The sequence below is a fragment of the Natrix helvetica genome, assembly GCF_964273705.1.
Source record: "Natrix helvetica genome assembly, chromosome: 1".
Classification (NCBI taxonomy): Eukaryota; Metazoa; Chordata; class Lepidosauria; order Squamata; family Natricidae; genus Natrix; species Natrix helvetica.
This window is the reverse complement of record NC_138548.1, coordinates 140,923,747-140,946,294: the sequence shown is the minus strand read 5'-3', so window position 1 is coordinate 140,946,294 and position 22,548 is coordinate 140,923,747. Positions and strand designations below refer to the sequence as shown.

The 22,548-nt window shown below is 37.8% G+C and overlaps 1 protein-coding gene across 6 annotated transcripts in view; it reads left to right on the top strand.

Moving 5' to 3' along the window:
- Positions 1-22,548, top strand: part of NCKAP5 (NCK associated protein 5) — a 631,235-nt gene that overhangs the window by 381,917 nt on the left and 226,770 nt on the right. For all 6 annotated transcript variants that reach the window (XM_081934718.1, XM_081934717.1, XM_081934719.1 and 3 more), the window contains one exon: positions 18,181-18,327. In XM_081934718.1, coding sequence (XP_081790844.1) covers positions 18,181-18,327 — 147 coding nt within the window. The remainder of the gene's footprint in view (positions 1-18,180; positions 18,328-22,548) is intronic.

The following is a 22,548-nucleotide window of genomic DNA, read 5'->3' as shown; positions in this document are numbered from 1 at the left end:
TTGAACCCTGCCAATTTTTAAAGATTTAGGAATGCTTTCTGAATTTGAATTGACAGTCATGTCTATAACATTTTAAAACTCTTAATAGAACGAAATCCCCTTATGTGATTTTGAAATCAGTTTCTCCACTCCAGTGTGGCTTCTGACTACCAAAGTTCATGCAGAACCCCCTTTAGAAGTTTCAGGCAGATATTGCCCAATGCAGAAGGTTGAGGTCTTGTTCCTTCTGCCCTATCAGCCAGGGTGATGTTGCTTACAAGGTGATAAAACATTAAATATCAGTTTTCTAGGAACAGGCAGGAGGAGCCACATACTGATTAGGTAGCCACAATGAAATATGTTTCCCATTTAGCAGTTTCCAAAATGGGCACTGTTGCTTCTGGGTAGACATTTGGTCCCAAATTACAGTTAAATTACATATTTTGGAACATCTTTGATTATTTCATTGTGAATTTCTCCTTCAAAACCAGTGTAGCCAGTGATGGGCTGCTGCTGGTTTGGACCAATTTGGGTGAACCAGTAGTTGCGATCTGCGGATGGGCCTGCCCATCCGCCTGGGCACAATCCTGTCCTATGTTGCATGCGTGGATGGTGTGCACGAGTGAATTCCTGTGTTTTGTGATGCCACATGCATGCATGGATGGTGCACGCGCTCACATTTCTGTTGCTGGGTGAACTGGTTGTTACAGTACAGGACACCAACTTCTGAGTGTAGCTAATGTAAAACTTTGTTGTGTTTAGAAAAAGAGCAGGTAGCTTCTTTCAGTCTCTTTGAAACAGTCTGCCATGGTAAAAAGTTCAGGTATTGTTTGGAGTAGATGCATACTAGTAACTATAGTATGTCTTAGATTAGAATGAAACTGAAACATGAATATTGTGAAATGGGAGGAGGGATCAGTATGTGGCATTATATATGAAATAACTTTTTAGAAAGGCAAATTAAATGTCTTTTAGGTCAAGATCATTAACCTTCAAATAACATTCCAGGGCTACAATTTGCGGATTAAAATTGATTCATAAATTTAATTACATAATAAATATGTAATTAGAATTAAATACAATTAAATTGTAAGCAATGTAATTACTGTCAGTGTATGTAATGATTTTCAACATCTTCCATAATGTTTGAAGGAGCTCTGGGGTTGTTTTGGGGACATATGGGGTGCTCTGACTTCAGTTTTAATTAGATTTTCTTCTAGATTCATGGTTAGATTAATTTACAAAAATAACAGATGACAGCAGGAGTTCTCTTTGTTTCTCCCAAAAACAGGGTTATTGTTGTTTTAAGTGAGGATTATTGAATTAGAGTATGGTGAACTGATATTGCAGACCCTACATGGTTAATAGTAGCAGTAACATGAATTTAGAATTCATCATAAGATATATGACGATTGGGAAAACCAGCAAGGCAGAAGCAACTAGGTACTTTGTCAATAAATGTATAATGCTGACTTTCATTCAGGACTCATGGCAAACTAGATGTTCCTAAACACATAGGGATATTGGCATTATAGCAACAGTCAGCGGCCAAATTCTGACTGGTGAAACCTCTCCAGATAAAGGAGAGATTGTAAGATTAGCCACATGTACTCCAGACAGTTGCTCCTGATGAGTAGAACCTAGGTTTTTGTGTTCAGCTTGTAAATTGAGTACCTGAAAGTCAAAAGGAACCAACCTCATAGCTGTAAAGTAGTCTACATGGACATTGAGTCGCATTCTTAATCACTTTGAAATTACTTATTTATTTGTTTTCAGACTTTTAGGAATCTTTGGATCAACAAGTTTTATAGCATTCGCTGGAGGAGTTTCCTTCAATCCTTAGAGAAAGAAAGTTTTAAATATCAGTTTAAGGATTTTTTTTAAATGTCTTTTTATTTTTACAAAATGTGATTAGAATGTTGATTTTGGAAAGTTACAGTTAAAAATGTAGATGGATTTAAAATAAGATCTTGAAATTAATTATAAAAGTCCTTCGTATAGAAAAATACTATTGTTTTGAATTCTCCTATACTGGATTAACAAATTCTTTTATCCTTTAAACCAGGGTTGTCAAACTTGATTTTATAGAGGGCTGCATCAGGATTGTGTTTGACCTCAGGGGCCGGAGTGGGTGTGGCCAAAGTAGGCATGGCAACCTTGACATCACTTGTGTTGGGGGCACCTGTGGTAGCCCAAGTCCTCTGCCAGAGAAAATGGGCTCCCGAGGTCTGTTTTCGGGTGCAACTGTCTCCTGCAACCCTCTGCCAGTGAAAATGGAGCTCGGGAGGGCTTCCTGCGGCCCACCCGGGCTACATTTTAGCTGGCAGAGGCACCACGAGCCAGTCCTTCACTTTTTCCAGGGCAGCCCTGCGAGCCAGATCCAAACACCCCATGGGTTGGATCCAGCCCCCTGGCCTTGAGTTTGATATCCCTGTTTTAAACTTTAGAAGGATTTTGTGAAAAGGGACAAAGAAAAAATGAAAAGAAATTGAGTTCAAGGACATTATTTGAAAAACTAAAGATCAAGATTGTTAAGTGTAAAGAGAAGGAATATAAGGTTTGATTATTTGATGAAGGTTAAAACAGCTATGTTATCTCTGGTAACCTTTAATTGACTTTTGATGAACAGGAGTGAATTAGGATGTTTTAAGGATTTGTTTATAAACAAGAGATTAAACATGAGAAGCAGAGAATGTTTATTGTATTTTAAGAGGTTATAATTTATTAAAATTGTGCTTATTGTGATGGTTCTTTCTTTATACATTTGTTTTCTTTTTCTTTACTATATTCTTATTTTTTTTCTTATCTATTGTTTTCTAGTTTTTCTGCACTTTCTGTTTTTTTTTCTTTTTTAGTTTGTGCTAGTTTTTATCTTTTTAATTGTAATATTCCGTAAAATAATTAAAGGTCACTTATAATGCCCAATGCTTAAATTAGGGTTTAAAAATATGTAGCCCTCCCTCTTTTAGAATATTCTCTGGCAAATAGATTTAAAGCATATCATTTCATCTTTGAGATAAATTCTTATATGTGATGCTATCACCTCAATCCCTCTTTAGCAGATTAAAATTCTTTATTTCTGCTTTTCTTCGTAACCTTGTGTGACAGTCTCTAAATATTAAAATGACATACTTGTAGATCAATCTTTTCCCCCCTTTTCCCTTGAAATTGGCTTTATGTCATAAATCAGTTGATGCGGATTATTGATTGTGTTTCCTTCACCAACTGTGTTTGAGGAAAGGATCTGTATACAACTTTTTCCTTACTATCAGCGCTAGTAAAATATCTTTCTTTTAATCATTTTAATTACTATTATAATTTTTTCCATATTATATCTGGAACCTTGGAACCTTTTTTTTTTAATTTTGAGGGCTAAGCATTTTGTCATTGGAAATAAATGTTTCTGATAAATGGAAAAGGCAATAAAAGCCTCTTGTTCAGAAATTTATTAGTTTAGCTCTGCAGGGCTGTTTGGTAAGGATAATATCCTACGATATTTCGAAGTGTTTTGAGTAAAGACTTATGTGTAGTAGATTTAGATTGATATGACAGTGGTTGTAGGTTCACATCAGAGATGTAAAGAAAACACTTTGTTTTCCTATCTGGTAGAGGCATTTAATCTAAGATTTTGTAGCCAAACTCTATGTATACTTTTTAAACAAAATGCAGAGAAAAAGCAAATTAATATAGGGTTTTCTAGCAGAAGTAATATTGAAAAGTGAACAATATATCCATTGCTCTAAATTTTTTTTGTTTTTTCTACTCCCTTTTTCTTTTACTTCAAATTTTGCTAATTTTCCTTGAGATACAGGGACACAGTACCTCAATGGCTAAGATGCTGAGTTTATCAATCAGAAAGGTCGGCAGTTCAGCAGTTCGAATCCCTAGCACTGCATAATGGAGTGAACTCCCGTTACTTCTCCCATCTTTTGCCAACCTAGCAGTTCAAAAGCATGTAAAAATGCAAATAGAAAATAGGGACCATTTTGGTGGGAAGGTAACAGTGTTCGTGCACCTTCAGCATTTAGTCATGCCGGCCACATGGCCATGGAGACATTTTCGGACAGCGCTGGCTCTTCAGCTTTGAAAGGGAGAGGAGCACTGCCCCCTAGAGTCAGGAATGACTAGCACATATGTGTGAGGGGAACCTTTACCTTTATCTTTAAATTCTTAGCAGTACAAAAAAATACATTTATATCTTATAGGCATTAAGCTGTCTAAAGCAGAGGCATAATCTGTTCAGCACTGCTGCAGTTAGGATGCAAAGGGAATAGTAATAATATATTTTTTTAAAAGTTGGGAGTCTCCACCTGTGACAGATAAGTAAAATCAGTAATTCCAAACAAATGGACCTTAGTATAGAGAGCTGTGGGTAGCAGTTTAAGGCATTGTGCTTTTAGAAACAAGCTATTTAGCCCTAGGTAATGGTCTTAGTACATGAAAAGTGTTTTATTGTTAAGGAACAAAATAGCTGTTATTATTTATCAAATTTCACAAATAGAAATGTTCAGGTTATGAAACTTTTGGTAAAATCGACACTGCCTAAATTATCTATCTCCAGTACAAATATTTTTTTTCTACTTTCCTAATCTCAACAATCCTCCATGTGATCTCTGAACTCTCCCACAGGCAGTTACTTTCCTCTCCTGTATCTCTTTTTTTAATTTTTGCTCACGGGCAAGGGGAATAATCTCTACACATAAGCCAACAAAAATCTTACTGATTAAAGAATGCTATTGTAATGTATTACAATTTAGTTATTGTAATTATTGTAATTTAGTTGCATTTAGTTGATTTTTATCCTGCTTTAATTTTCAGTCAGTTCAAGGTGACGTACATACCTAAATGCTTCTGCCTCTTGTTTTCTCACAACGCAGTCGGATGTGTATTGCGCTGAGAAAGAATGACTGTCCCAAAGTCACCCAACTGGCTTTTATACCTGAGACCTCAAGACTAAAACATATACAATACAATACAATAGTAGAGTTGGAAGGGGACCTTGGAGGTCTTCTAGTCCAACCCCCTGCCTGGGCAGGAAACCCTATACCGTTTCAGGCAAATGGCTATCTAACATCTTCTTAAAGACTTCCAGTGTTGGGGCATTCACAACTTCTGGAGGCAAGCTGTTCCACTGATTAATTGCTCTAACTGTCAGGAAATTTCTCCTCAGTTCTAAGTTGCTTCTCTCCTTGATTAGTTTCCACCCATTGCTTCTTGTTCTACCCTCAGGTGCCTTGGAGAATAGTTTAACTCCCTCTTCTTTGTGGCAACCCCTGAGATATTGGAACACTGCTATCATGTCTCCCCTAGTCCTTCTTTCTATTTAATTTTTAATTTTAATTTAATTTAATGCTTCTAGACCGCCCCCTCTCCCGAAAGGGACTCGGGGCGGTGTACAGTTCATACAAAATATATCAGATACAATAAAATTAAGTATGTACAGTTGACAGTTGACATGGAGGAGGTAAGAATGACATTAAAAGAACTGTACAAAGCAGATTAAAATAAGTTCAAACCCCTAAAAACAAATACAGTGAATTAAAAAACCCCTAAAATAACCAGATATAGTGCGTTTGCCAGGAGGGACAGTTGAATTATGCCAGGCCTGCTAATCGGAACAGGTGGGTCTTCAGTTTTTGCCGGAAGGAGCGGAGGTCAGAAGTGGTTCTAATGTCGGGGGGGAGGTCATTCCAGAGGGTTGGGCCCATCACAGAGAAGGCCCTACTCCTCGGTGTCGCCCGCCGGCATTGTCCAGTGGATGGCACCAGGAGAAGTCCCTCCCTGTGTGAGCGTATTGGCCGCAGGGATGTATGTGGGAGGATGCGATTAAGCTAGACATACTCAGTTCCTGCAACCTTTCTTCATATGTTTTAGTCTCCAGTCCCCTAAACATCTTTGTTGCTCTTCTCTGCACTATGAAGAACAGTTGCAGGATTTGGGTTTGGCTAGTCTAGAGAAATGAAGGACTGGGGATGATATGATAGCATTATTCCAGTATTTAGGGTCTGCCACAAAGAAGCAGGGGTTAACATGTTCCAGATTACCAGAGGTCAGGGCAAGAAATGATGAATGGAAACTAATCAAGGAGAGAAGCAACCTGGAATTAAGAAGAATCTTCCTAACCGTGAGAATAATTAACCAGTGGAATAGCTTGCCTTTAGAACTTGTGAGTGCTTCATCACTAGATGTTTTTAAGAAGAGACTGGAACGCCACTTGTCTGAAATAGTACAAGATCTCTTGCTTGAGCAAAGGTTGGACTAGAAGTCCTCCACAGTCCCTTCTATCTCTATTCTATAAGGTTTGATTCCTAGCATCAAAGCCACTATAGCAAACTAACTTTCTTTCTCATTACACAGAATGTCCATAATTGAAGAGAGACCTAATAGTCATTGAAAGTTGGCTATGACTATAGATATGGATATGTGGAAATTCTGAAAACACAATTTAAGCATATCTGTGCTTAAAAATTATGTATTGATCCATAACAAAATAATCTAAACAATGATTAAGCCGAAGATGACCCAGAGAATGTTTCATTCTAGTTTCTAGTGGCTGTGTGAAAAGAAAGAGGGCCATAGCCATTTACTGAACCCAGTTTTGTAAATTTGATCTATTTTTCTTCTTTGAATTAGTATGGAAATATTCCACAATAAAAAGTGTGCTGACCACAGGCATGTTGATAATGTCTTTCATATATACCTTGTTTATCTATCAACAGTACACAGCTTGTTTAGTATTAGCTGCAAAGCTAAAAAGTGGAAAATTTTATGTGATGCTTTTCATTCAAGGATACGATAATTGGCAACCTGCTGGTTTGCCTTGCTTCAAATTCCTTTAATATGCTGTATTTTCAGATATTAGCTTCCATTTTCTCTTTTCTTGTTTTTCTCCTCCACAATCCCTCCACAATCCCTCAGTTTGAATATCAGTGTTTCTAGTATTACGTTACTTTACTTTACTCCGCTTATCACTTCATATGGGATTTATCATATTTTTAATTGAAAGATTGAATTTCAAGTCAGATCATGGAACCTATATATGGAAGATTTTCAAATATAATCTCTCCTTTCTCCCTTCCTGCATTCCCCCATCTTCCTCACCCTGTCTCCTTTCCTCTCCTTTTCTCCCCTCCCCTTGTTGATTAACTGCTCCTATTTATTTGTTTTTTTAGTTCTTTTCCCTAAAGGTATAAGTTTCTTTTCTTCTTTTTCCTAACACTTTCCCCATTGCTATCTTCTTGTACCTGGCTATAATTTTCTATCCTCTCTCCTTCTGTTACTCAAAATGCTATTTTTCTCTTCTCTTACTGTTTGTATTCATTTTTCCCTTACTCCTCCTTGATTTTGAAAGTTAAAAACATTTTATCACTTGTTTTGCCCCAGGCAACATTTTTCCTTAATCACTTGGTAGAGTCATAGTTCAGACCCCTCCATCTTCAATCCCTTGGGCTTTTTCTGACACCACAGTCATGCTGCTGGATTATGAAAGGAAGCGATTGGCACTCCGTGCTCTGTGTTAGACATTGCCACTAGCCATTTGACTGTAGAAAGACTAGAAAATGGCAGTTAAAGGGTACCTGCTTTGCATACGAAAGTCCCAGATTAAATGGTTGGCATCTTTTAAATCTTCAGTTTAAAACCTTCAACAGCCACTCTCACTCGTGGAAAATAGTTTTTAATCACATTCTGTTTGCAATGCCTTCTATAACACTGCAAGCTAGGCTGTTCTGAAGGATTTTCAGAGTTAGAACTGTGAGACTAAGAATAAGCAGTGGCCACATTACAAAGAAGCAATTTTTTTAAAAAGATTTTTTTTCCATCCTAGCTTTATTATTTTTACAAATAACTCAAGGTGGCAATCATGCCTAAAATAACACCTTCTTCCTATTTTCTTCAACAAAAACAACCTTCTGAGGTATCCTGGCCTGAGAAAGAGTGATTGGCCCAAAGGCACCCAGCTGGCTGTCATGCCTAAGAACTCAGAATCTCCTGGTTTGTAACTTGGTATCTTAATTACTAGACCAGTGCCTATCAACCTTGGCAAATTGGAAGTGAGTGGACTTCAGCTCCTAGAATCCGTAGCAATGGCTATGCTGGCTGTAGAATTATGAGAGTTGAAGTCATATACCTAGGGAAATTGCCAAGGTTGGGAAACACTGAATTAGACTAAACAGACTTTTATGAGAAGGAAATTTCACTCCAAATGTCACTCTATTTAGATTCTTTAGAATCAAATTTCTACACACAGGTTCAGAAATTCTTGTCTGTTTTAGATGCCAAGCCCTTGCTTCTCCACTGAGATAGAAAAGGGAAGAGAAGGAGCTGGAGAGCTGGTGTCGCGACGGCACGTCATGCGATCTTGGTGTTCCAAGATTGCAGTCAAATTCTGGCCGCTGGACGGTCCATTTGGACCTAAACCGTCCCGCAGAGATGGTGATTGAGAAGGGCACCTCCTGCTGATCTCAGGGACATTGCAAAGTCCTTGAAAGATCCAGGAATAGCCTTTTTTTCTGGAAACACAGCTGATGAAGCTTTCTAAGTTGGGACATTTCCGGAACAGGAAGAAAGTGGAAAGAGAAAGTGTGTCACATTGGTAAGGAAATTTTATTATTAGAGGAAGAGACTACCCAAGGAAAAAAATTAAGTTAAGATTGAAGACAAAAGACTGTAGGCGGCAAGATTGATCTGCATTGAACTTAGTATGTTATCCAGTTTCTAATTTCTTTTTTTTTTTCATGGATGGAACTTTTGCAGGGGCTCCCTATTTTTTAAACTGAATGGATTAATTCTTTCTTCTTCTTTTTTCACTTTTGCTTATACCTATGGATTAAAATTCTCCTTTTTTTATAATGCTTGATTTGATTGATTGGATTGTTTTTGATCTCCATTTAAGGCAGTGGTTCTCAACCTTCCTAATACCGCGATCCTTTAATACAGTTCCTCATGTTCTGGTGACCCCCAATCATAAAATTATTTTCGTTGCTACTCTATAACTGTAATTTTGCTACTGTTATGAATCGTAATTTAAATATCTGATATGCAGGATGTATATATTGTGAAATATTTCTTAATATATCTATATATTAAGAGAATATATCTTTCTCTCTGTCTCTCTGTCTCTCTCTCTCTTTCTCTCTCTCTCTCTCTCTGTGTCTCTGTGTGTGTGTGGCTCTTTATCTCTCTCCCCCTCCTTCCCCCCCTCTTTCTGTCATTCTCTCTCTGTATCTCTCTGTCTCTCCTCCCTCCCCCATCTCTGTCACTCTGTGTGTGTGTGTCTCACTCACTGTCTCTCTCTCTCTCTGTGTCTCTCTCTGTGTCTCTGTCTATTTCTCCCTCCCTTCCTTCCGCCCCATCTCTGTCACTCTGTGTGTGTGTCTGTCTGTCTGTCTGTTTCTTTCACTCACTCACTCTGTCTCTCTCTCTCTCTGTCTGTCTGTCTCTCCCTCCCTCCCTCCCTCCCATCTCTGTCACTCTGTCTGTGTGTGTGTGTCTCACTCACTCTGTGTGTGTGTGTCTCTGTCAGTCTCTCACTGACTCACTCACTCAATCATTCACTCTGTGTGTGTGTTTCTCTCTGTCTCTCTCTCTGCCTTTCTCCCTCCCTTTCTCCCACCCCATCTCTGTCACTCAGTGTGTGTGTATGTGTCTCTCTGTCTGTCTGTCTGTCTCTCACTCACTCAATCTCTCTGTCACTTCCTCTCTTTCTGTCTGTCTCTCCCTCCCTCCCCCATCTCTGCCACTCTGTGTGTGTGTGTGTCTGTCTGTCTGTCACTCACTCACTTACTCTCTCTTTCTGTGTACCTCTCTCTGTCTCTCTCTCTCTGTGTGTGTGTCTCTGTCTGTCTGTCTCTCACTCACTCAATCACTCTGTCACTGTCTCTCTGTCTGTCTGTCTGTCCCTCCTTCCCTCCCTCCCCCATCTCTGTCACTCTGTGTGTGTGTCTCTCTGTCTGTCTGTCTCTCACTCACTATCTCTCTCTGTGTGTGCCTCTTTCTGTCTCTCTCTATGTGTCTGCCTCTGTCTGTCTCTCTGTCTCTCTGTCTCTCCCCTCCCTCCCCCATCTCTGTCACTCTGTGTGTGTGTGTGTGTGTGTCTGTCTGTCTGTCTGTCTCTCTCACTCACACACACACAGACACACATACTGTGGTCACCTTTAATCACAGGTTAAAAGTACCTGGCAGCGGCGTTTTTCCCTGGGGAAAGTCTCTGAGGCTGTAATTTATGGGGTGTGTGCATGCCTTGCGCCCATGTTTTCAATGGCATGGAGCCATGGTGAGGCTCTGCGCAGCTGGGGATGACTCCAGAGCCCATCCAGGAAGACGAAGAACGCGAGGGGGACCCCTTCCCCCACGGATGGGCTCCAGACCCCACACATCTTTCACAGCCGTCTCGTTTCCAATTGGGGGGATCCATGCAGAGGATTTTCCCCCCCATTGGAAACGAGGCCGCGCCGGCCCCCTGCCTGGCCCGACTGAGGAAGCAGCGGCAGCAGCGTGTTGCTGGGCGATGGGCAGGGCGGAGGAGGGTGCGGCGCTGCCGCCCTTGCCTCTGGGGCTCTTCTTGCGGGACATGCTGGCTGGCGCTGCTTCATGGTGCCCCGGCCGCTGGCTCCTCCATGCTCAGCACGGCTCCCAGCATAGCCGGTATCCCGTCCGGTGCCCTTCCTCGGCAGCACAGATGGGGCTCCGGACCCCACACATCTTTCACAGCTGCCTCATTTCCAATTGGGGGGATCCATGCAGAGGATGCACCCCCATTGGAAACAAGGTGGCTGTGAAAGACAAGGCAGCGCTTTGTCAGAGTGAGAACACTTTCCCACCATAATGAAGTCTCCGAAGCTGTAATTGTGCAGGTTGTGCGTGCACACCTATGTTTTCTACAGCGTGGAGTCGCAGCGACTCTCTGCGCAGCTGGTGATGACTCCGGAGCCCATCCATAGGGGGTTTCGAGGAACGCGAAGTGGAGTTTAAAGTTTAGAGTTCCAATGGTCTTAGCAACCCCTGTGAAAAGGTCGTTCGACCCCCAAAGGGGTCGCAACTCACAGGTTGAGAACCACTGATTTAAATGTTTTTTTCTTTCTTAAGCTTGGAATATAAAGAAGAAAATAATAAGGATTATAAGAGGCTTGTAACAACAGGAGGAAAAGTAGTTACACTGCCACTTAGGGGCTGTAAGCTGGATACATCATTTTTCTTCTTTCTCTTTGAACACTTGAGACTCAAGGTTCTTTCAGATTGTTTACTGTCAGTGATAGTAGAACGAGCACAAGTTGTTTGTATAGGTGCCTTTTGGAAGTTCTATCACTAGCTATTGGAGGGAAGACAACATTTTGACTTGAAAGATAATAAATGAATGAACCTAAATGAACCTGTTTGAAGTTTATTAAAATAGCCTTGAACCCTATAGTGGCAGTATCTGCAAAATTGAAAGAATGGCCCAGCAGGAAAAAGAAACTGTAACATTGCAAATTATTATGTTTGAAATTCAAAATCTATTAGTTGTGACAGAGAGAATTGAAAAGAGATTGGAGAATATAGAATACAAAGCAGAAAAATCTGATGGTGAAACTGAGGATGTTTACCAAATGAAGAAAGTGGAGGACAGAGTTCAAAAGATGGAAGGAAAAAATGAGCAAAGAAAATGAGCAAAACTGTGGATACTGACAACAAAGTGAGCGTGGTTGGTAATGGCAAGAGCGGAATATGGAAAGGGAAGATGGATGGATTGGAACTCTACCCCAGACTTCAAAGCACAGAAGAAGAAAAGATAAAAATTGACGGAGATAAGGAGATAAATCTTGACAGAAGCACTAGTGATAACCAAAGATAAGCTGATGGAAAGAGTAGATGTTGGGTTTCAAGCTTTTGTGAGATACGAAAGGAACAGCATGTTGCTAAGGGAGGTTTATACAAGATTTATTAAGAAAGTAACTAGAACATTAATGCTACAAATGGCAAAAGATATAAGATTGTACTATTGCTGGAGGGATATAGGTTGATGCAATGAAAATGTATAATAAAAGTTAAGCTAAATTTAGTTTACTAGTAGTATGTATAAAATGAAGTGACAATAGCTATAGTTAAATAATGACTAATAATGATAACAATACATATAGATAGTTTGATAATATGAAATTTTATATAAACAATATATGGAGATTATGAGAAGAGGTTCAAAAGCTTTATCTAGAATATGTTAGAAAGATGAATTGTGATTGGATGATTTTAGGATGATTTAATGGAATGTTATCATATAATCCTGTTCTAGATTTTGAATATTACATATAAAAGGACATAAAAACAATTATAGTCAAATTAAGGTTGAGATATAATAATTGGATATACGTGAATATAGGTGAATTTAAAATATGCTATTTGATATGAAAAGCAGGTGGAAGAGATGCATGGAAATACTGTAACCAACTGACACACTTTCTACAAGTTGTAATGGAAGATGGGGTTTTTTTTAATGTTTGTTTGTCCTTGTTCAAAAACAAATAAAAAATGTTTAAAAAGAAAAAAGAAAAGGGGAGAGACAAATTATAGCCATCTGCTACTGAATAATGAAGTGTTATAAGTTAATAATGAGGAACAAGTTTTTAAAAAGTGTAAATCTGTGCAGAGTAGAAAATAGACATGCAGAAGATGCCTTATATTTGTCTTTCAGGAATAGGTTGCCCCTTACAGGTGCTTAATCATGTCTGTAATATGTTCAAAACTCTCACTTCATTCTTGGTCATGCTAATCATGAAAGAGATATTGAAAACTGAGAACCCATATAATTAGGATAGAATCATCTCTTCGTTGCAGGGGACGATAGTGTGACCTACCTCTTATGATTGTACCAATTTTCATGAAAATAATTATTTTCCGAGGAAACATGGATATTTCAGAATAGGATTTATCATGTGGTGCTTCAATGTGTTTCAGCAGTTTGTTACTTCCTCTCGATTGTACATTTTTGTAAATAATGTTTATGCTTTTCTATTTTTTCTCTCCTCTTTTTACATTTTTGGGGTTTAATTAACAAATCTACTACATATAAGAAAGGCATGAAATTGAAAAGAATGCAAATATTATGAGCAGAATATTTTGCAGAAAAAAATAAAAAAGGCTATGTGACATTATTGAATATATTTGTTTGGCCTAGTGTGACATTAACTACTTTAGCTGCTGGTTTCATTTTAAATTAAAAATAAACATAAACTATATTTTGGTAATAATTTATGTATTTTGTGAATAAGTGGTCTTCTGAATAAGACCACTTTTAGCAAATGTATGCTTAATTCTAACATATGAAATACAATCTCAGTGCAACAATATTGTTTTTTTGTAGTCTGTTGAGTGAGATGAGTAGTATATATATATACTAAATATATATATATTTGTAGTCTAACCTTTTTCTAAATGCCCAAATTAGCCTACATATTTTTGTCCTAATTTGCATAGAACAGCTGCCAGTGGGGTAGGTTATTTTAGAGGTGGAAATCAATCAGCTTCCCTCTCTGAGGTTTTCCTGGTTCTAGCTAGCCCAACACATCTTAACCATTGCAGTCCACCTGCTGTTTTTGAAAGCCTTTGGAATGACATAGAGAAGACTAACTAGTAACACTAAACACAAATTGAAATTTGTGGAGAACATAGCTTTTAGAAGCTTTATTTTGTTTTTAAAAAATGTATGCTGACACTCATTCCATGTATTTCCAGGCAGTATGCAGCAGTAATATATTTCCATACACCTAAAAGATATTTGGGCAAAAACAGATGTTAAGTTAAATGGATAAATTAGCAAGCAAAAAATAATACATTTATATTTTCTGAGTCACTAGAATTGCCCCCATTGCTGGTGAGGAATTCTATCAAATTCAATTTTTCATTTTATCATCTTTCAGAATAGTGTACTTTTTAAATTTGGAAACTAATTTGAAAAAAAATATATTCTCAGACAGTCCTCATTCTAATTAACCCAAAGATAAAAGGGAGGGAAGGCAGAAGCATATTCAGGCTTTAATAAACACTATAGCTGTTACAATAAAAATATGATCTACAGTGGGGCAAAAAAGTATTTAGTCAACCACAATTGTGCAAGTTCTCCCACTTAAAAAGATGAGAGAGGCCTGTAATTGGCATCATAGGTAGACCTCAACTATGAGAGACAAAATGTAAAAAAAACCCCAAACAATCATATTGGCTGATTTGGAAAGAATTTATTTGCAAATTATGGTGGAAAATAAGTATTTGGTCACCTACAAACAAGCAAGATTTCTGGCTCTCACAGACCTGTACCTTCTTCTTTAAGAGGCTCCTCTGTCCTGCACTCATTACCTGTATCAACGGCAACTGTTTGAAATTGTTATCAGTATAAAAGACACCTGTCCACAACCTCAAACAGTCACACTCCAAACTCCACTATGGTGAAGACCAAAGAGCTGTCGAAGGACACCAGAAACAAAATTGTAGACCTGCACCAGGCTGGGAAGACTGAACCTGCAATAGGCAAGCAGCTTGGTGTGAAAAAATCAACTGTGGGAGCAGTAATTAGAAAATGGAACACATAAAAGACCACTGATAATTTCCCTTGATCTGGGGCTCCATGCAAGATCTCACCCCTTGGGGTCAAAATGATCATAAGAATGGTGAGCAAAAATCCCAGGACCACACGGGGGGACCTAGTGAATGACCTGCAAAAAGCTGGGACCAACGTAACAAAGGCTACCATCAGTAACACACTACGCCGCCAGGGACTCAGATCCTGCAGTGCCAGACGTGTCCTCCTGCTTAAGCCAGTACATGTCCGGGCCCATCTGAAGTTTGCTAGAGAGCATTTGGATGATCCAGAAGAGGATTGGGAGAATGTCATATGGTCAGATGAAACCAAAATACAACTGTTTGGTAGAAACACAACTCGTCATGTTTGGAGGAGAGAGAATGCTGAGTTGCATCCAAAGAACACCATACCTACTGTGAAGCATGGGGGTGGCAACATCATGCTTTGGGGCTGTTTCTCTGCAAAGGGACCAGGACGACTGATCCATGTACAGGACAGAATGAATGGGGCCGTGTATCGTGAGATTTTGGGTGCAAACCTCCTTCCATCAGCAAGGGCATTGAAAATGAAACGTGGCTGGGTCTTTCAACATGACAATGGTCCCAAACATACCATCCGGGCAATGAAGGAGTGGCTTCGTAAGAAGCATTTCAAGGTCCTGGAGAGGCCTAGCCAGTCTCCAGATCTCAACCCCATAGAAAACCTTTGGAGGGAGTTGAAAGTCCGTGTTGCCCAGTGACAGCCCCAAAACACCACTGCTCTAAAGGAGATCTGCATGGAAGAATGGGCCAACATACCAGCAACAGTATGTGCCAACCTTGTAAAGACTTACAGGAAACATTTGACCTCCGTCATTGCCAACAAAGGATATATAACACAGTATTGAGAGGAACTTTTGATATTGACCAAATACTTATTTTCCACCATAATTTGCAAATAAATTCTTTTCAAATCAGCCAATGTGATTGTTTGGGGTTTTTTTTTACATTTTGTCTCTCATAGTTGACGTCTACCTACAATGCCAATTACAGGTCTCTCTCATCTTTTTAAGTGGGAGAACTTGCACAATTGGTGGCTGACTAAATACTTTTTTGCCCCATTGTATATGGCATTAATTTATTATCTAGTATGGTGAACGGGAGACCACTTAACACACATGGCTGTTTTGGGTATCCCTTTCTTGTGCTGTAGCTGATTGGGTTAAAATTTTGACAAAATCAAAATTTTGTACCATATCAACCTAGCCACTTTTTTTGGTTGCCATTTTGTTTTTCTCTTTTTTGCAATAGAATAATATTTCAAGGATAATTGTCAGCCGCATCTGTGGAAAAGAGATGCAATAGAAATGTTTTTAAAAAGTGAAGCAGTATATCTATTCTCATGCAAATATATACTTCCTCTTTATCTCTTTTCTGCTGCCTCCTCTCCTCTCTCTTCTCGCTTTAACTTCTTTTATTTTTTCCTGTAGCTATCTCCCATGCTTTCTCTCCCCCCCCCATTTCTTTTGTACTCTCTCTGCCCATAGAAATAAACAAAGAAAAGATCAAAATTATGCATACTCTGATTTTCTGTGTCCAATTTTCCCCCAAGCGGTGTGTGAGAGTTGTTGTTAAGGTTCACTGGTGAATATCCATTTTAATCATCCATTAAAAAAATAGAAGAGAGCAATGTTGACTCTTCTGCTTGTAGCTTAGATCATATGCATTGTCTAATTGGAGATAAGAAGATCAAGCATTTAAAACCGTAGCCAATATATGGTACAGTCAAGTAAATGAACAGGCGGCTTATGCATGTAGTTGAAAACTAGGTTTGGCCTAATTGATCTTTCAATGCATTACTGTTTTGTAAAAGTAAAGTATTTCACATGTATTTTGATGCTTAGCAGGTTTATTATGAACATCTTCTTTTCTCCAGTTTTTCGAGTTCACTGTTACTGTCAGCACGCACAGAGAATGCCAACAATGGACAACAGTGCTTAAGAGCAGAGAGTGTCTTCCACATAAGCACTAGCACACTGTCAGAATGAGCTGTATGTGTGAAAAACACTGGTTTGTCTGAGGCAGTAGTCAGTGTTAAATAGTCAAGTTACTTAAGGATATGTTGAGAAATATTAAATTGGTTGGCAGTTCTTCATATACGTCAATCCTAAATGCCAGTTCTGGTGATAAAATTATCTGCTTTTATGGTCATAGACATTTGAAATAAGTTTATTATTTTTACAGCCTAAGGCTGGAACTGGTGTGTGTGTGTGTGTGTGTGTGTGTGTGTGTGTGTGTGTATGTATGTATGTATGTATGTATGTATGTATGTATGTATGTATGTATATCTTATTTCAAATAATATATATATACATCGTCCTTGTAGATTTTTCTCCTTTATTCCCTATAAGGATTTAGAAGCCAAAATATGTGCTACAATGGCATTGCTTTGTGAAATTCTTCATTCTGGCTCAAATTCATGTTGAGTACATTGATGTTAGAAATGCATTTCTCGTTTTTAAAATACTGTACATAAGAGATAAGTGAAGAGGTTTTGAACTTGTTACCAAAGGATCACTGTAACTCTACTTAACAGACAATATGAAATGAGGATTTTAATTTCAGTGTAAGTTCTACATCATTGTTAATTCAAGTTGTGAACAAAGCAAGTTCTCTCATTCCGTAAATATTAGATGTTATATATTTGGAGTCCAGGCTCAGTGTTGTCCCCATGTGGTCTAACATCTTGTGAAATCATTGGGAGAAGTCATCTGAAGTTTGGAGTAAGAACTTTCAGTGTGCACATAATACCTAATTAGATACCTCTTATTATAGGTAGACAGGAAATAACATTAATATTCTAATATTGATTAGAATATTAATATTAATATTCTAGAATTAATAGTCTAATCCTGTGAAGTCTGGAGACTATACAAATCTGAATAAGATGAAATAGACTGACTTTGAATGCCAGCAAGATAGAATGGCTCCTTGTCCACAAATTGTCTATTGGCCTCTACACCAGAGGTGTAATCCCAGTTCATCCCGGATCGGGCAAACCGGTAGTGGTGGCAGTGGGAGGCTTCATCCACCCGCCTGGAAGAGTCACGTATGAGCGCATGAGCGCGCACAAGTGAACCAATAGTAAAAATAATAGAAACCCACCACTGTTCTACACCACTTCTGAATAAAGTTACATTCTCCCTGAATGAGCAGGTCCATGAAAGAATGGCTGTGGGAGTTTGGGGTTCAGGGGATATCCTAGCTTCTGCTTCTGGTTTTTTATAAAGAAGGAGGCTTTTGACAAGTCTCTCATGTTCTAATTTTTTTGAATTTCAATCATTATTGATCCTTGTTCTTACCTTGAGAATAACAATGTCTTCCAACCAATGTCTTCACATCAACATTTGGGGATTAAGAACCACGGTATGGATTGTTTTTAACCCTTATATGTATTTTTGTTGTCTGTTGGTTTTTTATTATTATGTTTATGTTATGATTATGATTTTAGCCAGCAGAAGTTTCTGGAAGTGGCCAGAATATAAATGCTAATAAGTAAGTGAGTAAAATACTAGAAAGTTCCTGTTAGGGTGTTAATATAATAATGTACTTCCAGCACATTTTCTAACAATCATTCTTACCTTTGGTTGATGAAAAATATATTAATTGTTTTAGGAAACATTAATGCAAGAGGGAAAGCAATGCAAAACAGGAGGGGAAGACATTTGCATGTCAGATAAACATTCAAGGAGTGAAAGCAACAGCAGTGAAGAGGAAAGAGACAAAACAAAATTACTCTTGGAACGGCTGAAGGCTCTGGAGGTAAGATAAAAAGAAACATCTCTCATTCAGGGTCTTGGTTTTTATTGGCACCAAATAGTGGTGCAGTATAAATTTTATCTCTCTCAGTTCACCTAGGTTCTGCTAAAAATATTTTTGATCATGATTCATTAGATCAGGATGAATGAAATGTTGCACCTTGGAGTCACTGAAGCTATTTTTCTCTAATGTCAAGGATCATGTACCTTAAAGAGAAACTTCATAAATAAATGTAAGTTGTTCCAAGCTGGAGGCTAGCTCAAAGCCATAGAGACTTTAATACAGAAAACGTAGTCTGTATGATTTAGTTTGAAATGTTAATTTAGCGCACAAGCCACAAAAGAACTCCTTCAGCTTTCCATGCTGTGGCAGAGAATGGGACCTCCCCAAATCAGAGGTAACCAGTAGAATGCCAATGTAATACATTTTTCAATGTTCCTATCTTTGGCTGGGTAGTAGTAATAGCACCCAACAGCAAGCCTTGAATTCAGTTTGAAAGGCACTGCTTTGTTATATAGTCATAGGATGCATGGAAGTTAGGAGGATGCGGGTTGGGGGAACATGGCCATTTACCTACAGAGCTTTCATGATATAGCATTGCTGGGCTTCTAGATATTGTACCTATTAAATAATGCATTCATTTTCTTCTTTATGATGTGAAAAAAGCTATTCCTTTCCCCAACCCCAACCCCCCCCAAAACCCCTTGTAACCAAGACAAGATAGGCATTTGGCCTTTACCAACAGGCTCCTTGTCTAAGCTGATCTTAGAGGTGCTGTTGGGGGTACCAAGGCTATCAGGAATTTCAACATACATAATGATACAGGGGTCTCTGAGAAGTGTCTTAGGAGTTCTTGACTACCATGAATATACTTAAACAATTGAAACATTTCTTCCTAATCACCTAGCCACAATATTGCATTGTACAAATATATACATTTAGAAAATTATTGGGTGTAATGGTCATGATATCAGTAAAAATACTTAAAACTGGTTTATAATTTCATTTATTATATGCTTATACAGCATAACGTTTACTATGTTTTTAAAAATACAGTTTGAGGAATTATTTAACAGTTTGAATCATGATTTTATCTGTCTCATAGTTTTAACCTTGTTTTTTTCCATAAGTTCTTAACTTTATCAAATCTTATTTCATAAATGTGGGACTTTTCAAGTATGCAACCCTTGCAATTGAAATCACACCATATCTTACATTACAGCTTCAATAGCTACATTCCAAAAATGTGAATAAATGCTTTTGTTTACCTATTTATTGCTTAATTTTTCTAATTTTTAATCAATTATAGAGGAGCTAATACTGCATTCTCGTCCTTCCAATATACTTCTCAGTGTGTTCCCAATGAATGATTAGTGTAGTTTGCATAGTTCTTCTTTTCTTCAGTTCTTTTATAATGATGGAGAGTTGTTTAAATGAAATCATAGCACTGTATCAGTTATTGCCAATTGTTATAAGAGAGAGGAGGAAAACTCATTACATTTTTTAAGACGCAATCTTGGCTGTGGAAGGTCACCAAATAGAATTTTTTCATTGATTTTAGTTTTGTGTGGTAGCTTGCTTTTAAAAATAAAAAAAAATGTACCAGTGCTTCCAAAATTAATCTACAGAAGCAATCCAAGAAGTAATCCATGGAGAAAAATGAACTACAGGCTTTTATAACTACTCAAAGATAATTAGAATAAAGTGCTGCTAATTGTATGTTGGCTTTATGTTATATACTCTTAGCCTTATGTATTTGTGCTTCAGAGATTAAGATTTTTTAAAATTTTGCTCCGAAGCTCTGAAGTACATTTTACTACCATGTAATCAGTTGATTTAATTTTTTGCATAAGAATAGTTAATTGTTTTATTTCATTAATAGATTGGGTGGGTGGAACAAAAATTTGCTTTTTAATCTGTTTAGATATCAAGCCTGGTATGGTATAATATAAATAAGGGAATAAAATTATATAAATAAGGGGGCACATTATATAAATTATCTAATTAGTACAGTTGAACAAATAAAAGCTATAATATGCTAATATACACTTTAGATTGTAAAATTTCTTTGGCATTGTTTTTTTGCCCTGTTTTTTATAAACTTCATTAATTAAATAACCTTTAATTGGCAAAATATAGATATACAAATATGTGTTTATATGCCATCCATGACTCTCTGTATTATCCTTTGTATAAAACATTTTATAGCACTCTTCCTCTATCCGATTATGAGATACTGTAAAAGAAGAAAGATATCTCATAAAAGCTCAACCTTCTCTTAACCCTCTCTCCAGTCTAGCTAGAGTTTCTACCACATGATTCATTCACACTCATTAAGGTGAAAAGCCCTCTAAAGCTACTGTGGACACATACTCTTCAAAACAGATGGAAAGAGAAATAATGGCAAAGGGCCTTAATAGGGCCTACTTAGGAGAAAAGGAAAAAAAAACAAGAATGGCAAAGCAACTAAAGAAGACAGCCCCTAGTAAAGTTACAAGTGGTGCAGTGACTAATCTGATTATCTTGCTGTATGTGAAAACTATCCAGCACCCATGTCTGCTCTAGAAATCTATTCATGTTTTTTTTAAAAATTAGATATCATAATAAGCTCACATCTTTTGTATTGTGAACTTTTGTTAAAATGGAAATGGGATTCAAAGATCTTGAGAACTGCAGCTAGAACAGGGATGCTTATTCTAATTTATGTGATGTAGCAGAGATACGTTTGTCCTTGTTTGCATCGATTGTGACTTGGATCCAAATTAAATCTCTTATTGTTGGTGTCGCTAACTTTATATCTTGGAATGGATACAAAGTCTTTATTCCCTTGATCAGGTAGTAGAAAGGAAAAGACAAATGCATCTGTTCCTAGTAAAAGTCAAGAATGCATTATTATACCACTTATTTAACAGGTATCTAGAGAGGTGACTGCCTTTGTACGTGGAATTAGGTGATAGGAACCCAGCATAATACACAGAGCATCAAAAGGCACAGAATTTTCATTCCCCTGAACAGAAGAGACAATTTTGATTAATTTCCACATTCATCCTTATCCCTCATTGCCATCTTCCTCTACCCCAATTCTAGAAGGACTTCCAATACTAAAGCAATTTTTCAGAGGACACAGAAGACTACAGAGGAACAGTAATATTGTAATGGCCAGTAAGGCCTAGTAAGGTATTGTGCACACCTACATAAACTTTCCTAATAGTATGAGTATGTGTGTGTGTTTATTTCTCTCTCTCTCTCTCTGTCTCTGTCTCTTTCTCTGTGTGTGTGTGTAATTGAAATTGGGAGAGCAGCAAAATAACCCTGAAATCTTTGCTCGGAGGGTGAAAAATGGATAGCTTTTTTTTTTGCTGAAGAGAGAAAGCTTCTGAAAGGAATGGGTTCCAAGATGCAATCAGCAGGATTGGAATCAGGCAAGCAGTGACTATCCACAATGAGACATTTCTTGTCTCATATTGGGAGGGAAGGGGGGGCTGACACAGCTACGCTTTCAAAAGGAGATACTTTACTTTGCAGTAGTCCTTAGTTTGATTTTCAAGAAGTGAGTCCTCCATTTGTGTCTCAAATATTGACTGCACAACAAACGAGAATGATCCAGTTGGCTGTACATAGGGTTTCAAGCAACCTGCTTGACATTACAGTGCATTGAGAAAAAGAAGTATCTGTTTGTTTTCTTTAAGAATCACTCTCAGGAATAGGTTCTTTAATTAATATATTAATATAGTGCATTCTATCAGCTTCCAAATCTCTGGGAAGGAAGTTTCCACAAAGCAATAATAACACAAGAAAGAAGCATCAGTTCCAGCAACACTGCAGAATGACGTTGCTTGAAAGATATTTGTAGAATAGCAACATGAGGTGAATTACTTTATTGATAAGGAATAGTAAGATTGATGTGTGGTCAATTTCCAGCCTTTCCTTTTGAAAGTAGGACTGCTAATTTGTGATTTAGTCAGAGAGGGTTTAGCAGATTTTAGCTGAGCCACTTTTTGCAAAGACCTTGGGTTAGGATTAAAAATGTATTGTGCTCTGTATAGTTTATACATGTTTTGGGTAGGTATACAGATGTTTCTCCAAAAATAGAATTAATTGGAAGATTATCTTGGAGTGTGAATGGAAAACAGGCATCCTATAAAGGATGGACACTCCTGTAGCTGTCCAGCAAGGTAAAATATTTTATTTTCAACAGTAGATTTCTTAATTATCTATTATCCT